This window comes from Dendrobium catenatum, unplaced genomic scaffold (assembly GCF_001605985.2).
Source record: "Dendrobium catenatum unplaced genomic scaffold, ASM160598v2 fragScaff_scaffold_304, whole genome shotgun sequence".
Lineage (NCBI taxonomy): Eukaryota > Viridiplantae > Streptophyta > Magnoliopsida > Asparagales > Orchidaceae > Dendrobium > Dendrobium catenatum.
The window spans coordinates 478,396-490,025 of NW_021318766.1; the positions used below are offsets into that span (position 1 = coordinate 478,396).

At 30.4% G+C, this 11,630-nt stretch overlaps 1 protein-coding gene across 1 annotated transcript in view; it reads left to right on the plus strand.

Moving 5' to 3' along the window:
* Positions 1-8,763, plus strand: part of LOC110102866 (calumenin-B) — a 38,000-nt gene extending 29,237 nt beyond the window's left edge. The window contains exons 6-8 of the mRNA XM_020831358.2: positions 7,940-8,082; positions 8,158-8,253; positions 8,338-8,763. Coding sequence (XP_020687017.1) covers positions 7,940-8,071 — 132 coding nt within the window. The 3' untranslated portion in view covers positions 8,072-8,082; positions 8,158-8,253; positions 8,338-8,763. The remainder of the gene's footprint in view (positions 1-7,939; positions 8,083-8,157; positions 8,254-8,337) is intronic.
* Positions 8,764-11,630: the final 2,867 nt, after the last annotated feature.

Sequence of the window (11,630 nt, forward strand, 5' to 3'; positions counted from 1 at the left end):
GTAGGCTTCTTCCAATTAGTAATTGCCTGAACTTTCTGTGAATATATAGAAATAATTGCACTATTCACCACATGCCCCTGAAAGCAATCAGACAAAATTCACATTTAGTGAATTTTGCATATAGTTGATGCTTCCCCAGAGTCTCTAAAATAATCGTCAAATGTCTGACATGATTATACTTTGTAGCAGAATAAACAAGAATATCATCTATGAAAATAATAAAAAACTGATTCAGATAATCCATGAATACTCTGTTTATCATATCCATAAAAATAGCTCACACATTGGTCACCCAAAAAGATAGACTAAAAACTTAGTTCCCATATCGAGTACTGAAAGCAGTTTTAATCACATTTGCTTCTCTCACCTTCACCTAGTAATTTTTATATCGCATATCAATCTTAGAAAATAAAGAAATCCAGCAAGATGATTAAATAGATCATCGATCCATGGTAGATGATACTTATTCTTGATATTGACTTTGTTCAACTCTTTATAATCAATACACATGTTCACCGTACCATCAATTTTCCTCACAAACAAGACAGATGCTCCCCACAAAGATACACTAGGACAGACGAATCCCTTATCAACCAACTTTTGAAACTGAACCATCAACTCCTGAAGCTCCTTACATGGCATCCTATATCAAGCATTGGAAATCGGGGCCGTACTCGAAAATACATAAATACATAACTCTATCTCTGTCTGGAGGTAAACTAACTACTCAGGAAACACATTTAGGAATTCTTGTACTATTGGAACATTAGTAATAGAAGCAGAATCCACCCTGCTATCCTGAACTAATGCTAAAATTGTTATGTAAACCTTTTTCCACAATTTATCTGCTTTCAAAGAAGAGATTAAATAAGATAAAAAACCTCTAACTCCTTGGAATATATATTTCTCTCTTCCTAGAAATAGTGACTCACCATTTTAAGTAATCAACCTGAGCTTTATGCTGACTTGACCAGCTCATATCCAAAATAACATTGAATGCAAAAATAGGAAATGAAATCTCAATATGGAAAAAAAATGTGGCTATCATATCATCTCCAGTCAGTAAGATAACATATACAGAATGTAATAAAATAGAAGGCAAGTGCAATAAATCGAAAAAATGTTCGGAAATAAATGAATGACTTGAGACGACATGGCTGAGCAGAAATATAAGTTGTACTAGTAATCACATATGGAGCATCTCGAACTTCCCGTTGAGTCAATTCATACACACATGTTTGAACTGGAGCTGGAGAAATAGAACCGCTAGGCTCTCTTTGACCATTGCCAGTTGACCTCCATACATCATAACCAGAACCACTGCCTCTACCAGAAGAACTCTCAACAAACGTGCGAAGTGGAACTATCCTCGGTCACCTTGATGGTTTAACTTAACTCTCAGATCGGGGCTCAGATCATGGTTTAATCCTGCCTGTGGACACTCATCCATCCTGTGTCCAACTTGCCCCCATCTGAAGCATTATACAGTCATCCTGTAGCATTGACTAAAATGTCGTGTACCACAACTGAGACACAGACAATCCACTAGCATAACCAAAATTGGCTACATTGCCACAAAAAATTATTACAAATTGCCCCTTTCTTCTGGACTCTCCCAGGCCAAATCTTCTCTTCTTCCTAGAAAACTCATTACCAAATGTCTTTCCACTAAACCTTTCTACCAGCAGTCTACTGCTGTTGTGTAAAAATTAGATCATTAGACAGGCTCTCTCCATAAACTCAGAGAAATCAGAAATGTGAAATGAAACTAGTGACTGTCAATTTCTTTAAGAATTGCAGCAATATCCAAAAATTAGTGAAAAAATATTATAATTTAAACACAATAATATCTATGTTATGACGCGAAGACGGTTTATGATTTGAACTTATAATGATTTTCGTAATATTTTTTTAGTTGTTTGTAGGTCAAAATATATTTTTTAAATTTTAAGGGTCATTACAATTGTGGCGTAGGAGACTATCATGTTAGTATGAACACACTTAAGATGATCACTAATCTAGATCTAACTAGAGGGATATCTAAGATAGAGTTCACAAATGACAATTGATGTGATGTTTATTAACTTGGAAAATAGGTCAGTGAATTATTTCAATTGATTATAATATTATTACATCTAGTTTACTAGAAATCTTACATTTGTTAGTTAAGAGTGCCGATATAATAGATGTATACATTGAGCTACTACATTGATTTGAAAGTTTAATATATTTTAACCATGTCTAAAAATAAAATAAAAAAGATATTATATATACTACATTTATTTGAAATAGAAGTATATGTTGAACAACAACATTGATTTGAAAGTATGCTCATAGAGCCTAGTATGCTCATATACTTCATTTCTTTTTCAAAGCTCATTTATTAAGGAAACAATTAACACGACGTTATTCATAAAAATGATCAAATTTGATATTTGGACAGTGCACATATATGTTGATTATTTAGAGCCACAATTGAGCGATTATATGAAATTTTTTAAAACATGATGAGTCTTGAATTTGAAATTGACATGATCAAGGGGTTGTTATACTTTTTATGTTTAATGTCAAATAAACACAATGAAAATTTTCTCTTATTAATTAAAAATTTCACTTTAAAGGTTATAAAAATACAAATATCCTCGTGAGCCCCACTACTTAATTAGATAAATGTCCCAATGAAAATTTTATTGATTAAAAGAAATATAGAGTAATGATATGGTATTATATGTTTTTTTTTTTTGTATTTTCTATTTATTTGCTCAGTAGTTGTGTCCATTTAATTTTGTTGTGTTTGACAGTTCATTGGTATTCTTCCTGTTGAATGGTCTTATGATTAATTTAATTATTTATAGTAAGCATATTTTATGGTGGTGGTTAATGATTAAAAATGTAGCGCTAACAAATCATACAGTACGAACAAAATTATACTATATGATTTAATTCGTACTATATGATCCATTATGACATTGTACTATTGAGACTTTTATTTTTACAAGCCACATAAATCAACCATATAGAGAAAAATGTATGCACAAAGTAAAATTATATTGTATGATCCCACATCGTAATACACGGTTGGAACACATTAAAATAGTCGTTATCAGACAGCTGAGATGATCTAATGTTACTTTCAAGGAAAGAACTTTCACTTTCAACAATAAAAAATATTCATATCAAACCATGCATTGCTTTTAGGAATATCCAAGCATTATCATAATTTATTAAAAGATTCATGTCATAGTTGTTCAACAAATTTTATGTTGGCTCTCGACTATCTAACATAATCCTCTATTTTTCTCATCTAGAGTATGGACCTAGCAACGCGAGTGTTAACATTAAACATACAAAAATGCAAATGTGTTAGGGAGTGTGAATTAAAGGGGTATTTAGTTTGAGCTAGATAAATTAGTAGATAAAATCATTGTCAACCTAAACTCTTAAACATATTGATATGGGTCAGCTACTTAATATTTCAATATCAATATACTTTTTCAACTATCCATATTGAGACTAAACATATTATTCACATGAAAGCTTTCAACATTAGCCACACTACCCTTTAAATAGTTACTTATGAAATATCATGCACCAATAGCTCATTTAACCATGTGGAGCTGCCGCAAGAGTCTCCCGCTCTTGAAATATGCTCAACAATTGCAAAAGAGACAAATATATATAGGATCTATTAACCTCTTGAACTTCTTGATCTTAATTGATCTATTGAATCTAATATCACTTGTTAGGACGTTTGAACCAAAGGAGAATTGACGATGTGTTAGTAGGGGTGTCAAAATGGGTCAACATATCGGGTTCGAGTTTGATTCCAAATTGATTCGATCCGTATCTGGTCAACTTAAACTTGGCCCAATAACTCATTTTGTTTTAAAATTTTTTTATGCATTTTTATAATAAATTTAGATTAATTAATAAAAAATAAAACACTCATACCTATAAATAAAAAAAGTTTAAAATAAAATAATTTAAATGGGTTATTGTGTGTCAAAATTAGGTTGGCGGGTCAACATGAACCCGACCTGTTTAATAAATATATTGAAATTTTGGACATGCACCCAACCCATTTATTAAATGGGTAAAACTAAACCCGAAATTTTTTTGTCAAGTTGATGGATTAGATCATTTTTTTAATACCCCTTTTATTAGATATACTACTAGTCAAAATTACTATCAGCACAAAAGCTTATTGCTATTAGTGAAGAATACATGCTTGAAATTTAAGCTCAATTTTCTTAAAATTATATGATAGATTAAACCTAATAATTTTGTGTACCTTTATAAGATGTAGCCAACTTTAGTTAAAAAAATAAAGATGTAGCCAACTTTAGTTTCTTCAGTATATTTTCTCTTAACACTGTCGTTGCAAGGTCGCAAGTCCTGGATGAGAAAAGTGGAGGGTTGCGTTAGGTAGTCGACAGCCAGCGTAAATCTTGTCGAATAATCATGACATGAATCTTTTAAAAAATGTGTTAATGCTAGGGCGTCCCCTAGAAGCGACGTGTTGTATGGCCTGAATACAGTGACAAGTGTGCAAGTGCCTCTATATTGGCCCTCGGGTGCAGTGTTAAATAGGCAAAGGGTTTCCACATCAAGGATGGATGTGGGCAAAGAAGCTAGTCCATGAAACTAAAATTAGGATAGAAACTTTGAATATAGGTTTTCTTATAGAAAAATTAATAGAATTAATAGATATTATGATTCATAGGAAGATAAATATTTTATGCATTCATGAAACTAAATGGGTTGGAGAGAAGGCTAAGGAGATTGATAGTAGGATATAAATTATGGTATTCAGGTAGGAGTCGTACTAGAAATGGTGTAGGAGTGATTATAGATAAGAGTTTGAAGGATAATGTTATAAAAATTAATAAATAAGAGATAGAATTATAACTTTTAAAATTGTTGTTGATGCTAAGACTGTTAATATTATAAGTGCTTATGATCCTTAAATAGGTTTTGATATGAGTTCAAAATTAAAATATATATATATATATATATATATGAGTTCAAAATTAAAATTTTGAATTGATTTAGAAGTATCAATACGAAAGATACCTCTTGAAGAAAGAGTTTTTATAGGAAGAGATTTAAATGGACATGTTGGTAGAGAGGTAGATGATTTTAAAATCATTCATGGTGGCCATAAATTTGGAATGACAAATGAATGTCATAAGACCATATTAGATTTTTTTTAGCTCATGATTTTTTAATAGTTAATACCTTATTTAAAAAAAGATATGGATATCTTATTCCTTATAAAAATGGATATAATACAGATTGATTATTTTCTTATAAGAAAGTTAGATCGTTTAGATTGCAAAGATTGTAAAGTTATTCCGAGTAAAAAGTTATTTACTTAACATCGATTATTAGTTTTGGACTTTAAGATAAATGGACAAAATAAAAAATAAAGTAAACTAATTTTTTTAGGATTAGATGGGGGCATTTAAAGTATATTAACAAAAATATTTTTGAGAGTATATAGATCTTAAGATTTTGTCTTTGCATGAGGATGCTAATGTTATGTGGGAAAAAATGACTAGTGATATTAATAATATTGCAAAAGATGTGCTTGGAGTTTTGAAGGAAAAAAATTATTAATAGTAAAAATAGTTGGTGGTGGAATCTAAATGTGCAAGAAAGGATAAAAAATAAGAAGTTTTTTTATATAAATTGATTTAGATGTAAGAATTCTAATAATTGGGAAAGCTATAAAGTGGGTCGTAACAAATTTAAGAATGCTATTTGTGATGCAAAGAGCTAAACTTTTAGTTCAAGTGAATTGCATTAAGGATGAAGATCAAAAAGTACTTTTCTTAAAAGATGATATTCAATAAAGGTGGATGTGATATTTTGCTAAACTTTTTATTGAAGTATGTGAAAATACGATTGACTTTAGTGACTTTAGCACCCTAAATGAAAATATAGTTTTTTGTTTTATTGGCATATTAGTAAAATTGAGGTTAGAGAGGCTTTAAAAAAATGAAGTGTGAAAAAGTTGTTGGACCTGATTATATTTCAATAGAGATGTGAAAATGCTTAGGAGATGGAAAGAATTTTTTGGCTTACTAAACTTTTTAATATTTTTTTGAAGGCTAAAAAGATGCTAGATGAGTGGAGAATGATTGTGTTAATTCCTATTCTTAGGAATAAAGGTGATGCATAGTACTGTGCGAATTATAGAGGAACTTTAAAACTATGGGAGCGAGTTATGGAGCTTAGGTTGTGGCGTGATACTAATGTTTCTGAAATCAATTTGGATTCATGTAGGGTAGGTCTATTATGGAAGCCATACATTTATTGAGAGGTTTGATGGAGAAATATAGAGATAATAAGGAGGATCTACTTATGATATTTATTGATTTAGAGAAAGCATATGATAAAGTTCCAAGAGAAGTGCTATGGACAATTCTTGAAAAGAAATGAGTTAATAATGCTTATATTCAAATCATTAATGATATGCATGCAAGAGCTATTACTTGTGTTCAAACAAAATGTGGTTTGACCAAGTATTTTCCTATTTCGGTTGGATTACATCAAGGATCAACCTTAAGCCCGTATCTTTTTGCTTTAGTCATGGTTGTTCTCACTAGACATTTGCAAGAGGATGTACCTTGGTGTATGTTTTTTACTGATTATATTCTTCTTGTTGATAAGACTAGAGAGGGAGTTAAAGGTAAACTTGAATTATGGAGGTCAACCTTGAGTCTAAAGGTTTTCACTTGAGTAGATCTAAACTGAATATATGGAAAGTAATTTTAGTAGCAATAGACTTAGTGAGGGGATTGTGACTTTGGGCGATCAAGTCATTAATAAGAGTACATGTTTTAGATATCTTAGATCTATTGTTCAGAGTGATGGTGAAATAGCTGGGGATATTATCAATAGAATTCAAGTTGGATGGTTGAAATGGAGGAATGCATCGGGCTTATTTTGCGATTGAGAAGTCCCCCTCAAACTCAAGGGAAAATTCTATAAGATGTGGTGAGACCTGCAATGCTTTATGGTACCGAATGTTGGCCATTAAAAGAGAAGCATAATACTAAGTTAAGCATTTCAGAAATGAGGATGCTTAGGTGGATGAGTGGCTTTATCCTTAGAGATAGGATACGAAATGAGCATATACATGAAAATGTTGGAGTAGCTCCAGTGGAAGATAAGATTAGAGAGAGTCGTCTTAGATGGTTTGGTCACATTAAATGGAGGCCTTCCGATGACCCGATTAGGAAAGTTGAGGTATTAGATTTGACTTATGTTAAGAAAGGTAGAGGTAGGCCTAAAAAGGCTTGGTTATAAAATATTAGAAATGATCTTTCTTTATTTGATTAAAATGAGAATTGGACTTTTAACATGACACAATGGCGAAGAAGGATTCATGTAGCCGACCCCACGTAGTGGGACAAAGGCGTGATGTTGTTGTTGTTGTTGTATATTTTTCTTTGGTGTTCATTTGTTTGCCTTCTTCCTCATCATTCTTCTGACTTATTTTCGTGTATTCCTTGAGCTTTGTATTTTTGTATTTAGAAGTTTTCTTTTGTTTGCTTGAGCATATTCCTCAAAGCATGTGCTATTATACGTAATGCTATGCATATAAATATAATGCTTATCCAGAACTCCCATGTATAAGAGACGCAGTACCTACTTTCTTAGATTTTCTTTTGGTTTGTCCTCTATTTTGCTGTCATTCTTGAGCCTTGTGGTCGTATCTATGGTTTCTTGATTTAATGTTGTGCGATGATTTAATGCCACATTTGAATGTTTTAACTGGTAATATATAATAACATAATAAATACTACGTTACAGTATGGAAATGTTGAACTGACATTGAAAATTCCTGCTTAAATGATTTTCCGTATTTTAAATTGGGCTGCCAATAGACTTACAGCTTGTAGATGAGTTGATGTTTCTTCCCATTCTTCAGGCAGATGCGGATAAAGATGCAAAACTAAGTTTGAATGAAATGATAGAACACCCGTATGTATTTTACAGTTCTATTTTTAATGATGATGATGATGATGATGATGATTTGGACTTGCATGATGAATTCCGCTAGATCCTCTCAAGGTATTTTATTTGGACTCTCTAGCCTTTTAATGATCTGATGTTCCGGATTCTGAGCTGTATTATAATTTTTTACAGATTAAAAGTTCACTGGCAACTATCACGAGTTCAAATGATTGATCAATCTGATTTCTTTGATCAATTGGGTGCTGTGTGCTGGGTCACCAGTTCTAGGTTCTGATATTTCTACTTTTTTACGTATGAAAATTTTATGTTCTTCATAACCCGATACTAATATGTTCCATTTCATTCTGACAGGCCAGCTGCAGTTAATCCTGTGTAATTTTCACGAATTGCAACTTGGTTTATAATTTTAATTGGGGCTGCTCAGCTGCTCATTGCCTAATCTCTCGCTATGTCATACTTATCTAGTGTCCAATATAATGTTACGTCACAAAAAAAAAAAAAAGACCATATCAGTTAATGCTCTTTTTTCTTTGCAGGAAGTTCTCTTAATTTATTCCTTTGTTAACAAGTACTGTTAAAATGGTCTTAAACATCAATGCTGTAGCGCATATTCGAGTTGTTTGTCATGTGTTAATTTATAGGCATTCTTTTAAATTGTAATTAGTAAGATTATCTTCCTTTTTAGTGTTTTCAGCTCTGATTAATGTCCAAGTGGTGATAACGCTATTGAATGTTATGAAGAAGGGTTGTAACAATTGGAATTAGGGGTTTAAACTAGTCGAGCTGAGCTTAAGTCATCTATGGTCTAAGTTTGAGTTTGATTAATTAATCGAGTTTGAGCTCGAGTTTTATTTAACGAGTTCGTGACATTTATTATGAAATAAAGAAAATGATTATGATTTAAGAAATTATAATGAAATGATAAAAAATTGAGAAATTATAAAAAAATAATTAAAGAATCAATTAATATAATAAAATGAATATTATTTTTAAATATTTTGCAGAAATTTTGTATTAAATTCTGAATCTTAATATATTTTAAGTATCTTTTTTTTGTTAATATCATTTAAAAGAGTCGACTCTCGAATTAATGAGTTAATTTTGGCTCAAATTTGGATCTTTAGTTTATCAAGCTTGGCTAAAACGAGCTATTTATCTAATTGAGCTCGAGCCGGATTATGGAATTGTTTAAGAAAATTTATTTAGATACTAAGTATTAATTCCTTAATTAAGCATTAATATTTAAATAAATAATAAATAAGACTATTGAATTCATAAATAATGCATGATTAATTAATATATTTTATCTTAGTTATTGATTATTAATTAATTTTCTTTATTAATCGGATTTATTTTAATAATGTCAGTTATTCTTTAAACACTATTAATTAATAATTAATTGAAATAATTTAAAATCATAGTATTTAATCATTGATAGCTCTTTAATGAATGCCTCATTAAAATAATTGAATAAATTACACACCTAAATCAATCAAAATTTAATTATGCTTTTGTATTTTTTCTAGAATAAATAAATTTAAAATTTGTTGCCTAAAACATAATTAATTTATTATCCCAATTAATCTTAAATATAAGTTATAAGAAGGTTAAAATAACATCTTACATTTTAATTGATATTAAATTACTAAATTACATTTAGATTTATTTGAATAAAAATGTATAATTTGGATCAGAAGCTCTAGCTTTAATATTAGGGTTTCAAAAAAATATATTAAAATGTTGGCATGTAAGGTAGGAGAAATTATTCTGTGAGGATGCCGGACACAACTTTACATTCGGACGTTGCAGTACCGGACACAGATTTACGTTTGGATGCCGCGATACCGAGTTTCGATACCCAGCGATATCGAGCCACGTTACCGAACAGTAATGAGCCACGGTATAGTAGAAGGGTGACAAGGTACATTTTTATTGGTGTCTGGACAACTTTAGATGTTCGCACAAAATAATTTTTCATAAGGTAGACTATGCGATCATCTTCATTTTTTTTATTTTTGTTTTTGCAATACTTTTTTGTCACATTTGGGATAAGTTGTTTTTTCTTTAGTTTTTTTTTTCAAAGATTATTTTTTCAGGTGTTTTTAAGAATAATTTAATATTTAAAAAAAAAATCGTTGGAAAAAAATACTAAAAGGTTGTTTGGGATCACTTATTGATTGATTATTATTATTTATTTTTTTATTTTATTTATGCTTTGATATAAAAAAATATATATTTAATATCTTAAAAATATATTTTTTATTATTTATGTTGTGGTGACAATAAATAGGTGATGAATAATAGTGGCCAACTAGGAGATGTTGGCGACAATTAGAGGTCATGGCTATTTTTAAAAACACTTAGAACACATAAAATTTATTTTGAACAGTTTTTAATAATAACTTTATCTATAAAAAAAAAGTTAAAATACACTAAATAAAGATGATTTTAATAAGAAAAATAAAAAGCAACGGATCTCAGATATGACCTAAAAAAACATATATTGATTAAAAAAAAATAAAAAACAAAGATGATGCCATATAAGCCATTACCTTAACAAATAATGTCAACTTTACCATACAAGCTAATATTTTTTAATATAATTTTATTTACTCCTAATGTTAATGCTAGAGCTTCGTATCAGATCGTAGTATACAAATTAGACATTACATTGACAACAATACCAATAGCCATAAAATTAATATTGTGTTTCGAAAAAGCCCTTATACATATATGCTATAGTTTGTCCATCTTTTTTTGAAAATTTTGTTGAAGTTTAATATTATTACCTGTTTTCTTAATACAATCAAACTATTATCCCTTAGAACTTGTTATCAAAACCTAACATACTAATAAACTATTACATTGATGCAATACAAAAGTTATATAGCCCTTATATCAAGTGCATTAGATACAAGTTTGTCTGTGGGTAAAACCCGACCATACTAATTAGCAAGCTTAAGAAATTATTGTATACTTGTATATGCCTTCACAGGTAACTGACATGTAGTTGGCATGTTACAAGACGTCTTTTGTTCTACCATGACAACATTCCATTAAGTTCATCTTCTTCATAGCCTCAATTCACTCTCCTCCGCCTATAAGTGATTAAAGGCTCAATATAGATCACCAGTGGCTCTCAAATATCATTTAACCATAAAAAATCCTTTGCTCGACACTTGTTTATAAGCTGATCCCATAAACATTCATCACAATTGAACTTGCTAGTACACACATGACATTATCGAGCTTTCCTTGAGACTGATCATTAAATGCTTGTAGCCCTTGCTCTCCCTCGACTAACAAAAAAATGATAAATGCCAAGGGTGGGTAGTCTGTGTTGCATTTCACTTTTTTACTTTTATTGGGTGTAGCCTTTCCCTATAACTCTCATAACCCTATAAACAAGAGTGATGATCAACATTTGGTATCTTTTGAATCTTTAGCATTCGGGGATCCTTTTGCTGGTATTTAGATTAAGCTTTTAAGAAAATTTATAATTATTTTTTATCATATATTCTTTCTCTCCATTCTCTTATAAGTTTTTGATCACGCCTATCAAATCTTGCTTGCTAGTAGAGTTGGGTATCATTCATAGGCAAATTTTTATCTAACATCCTCTTAGATGCAGTGAGTGTGAATTA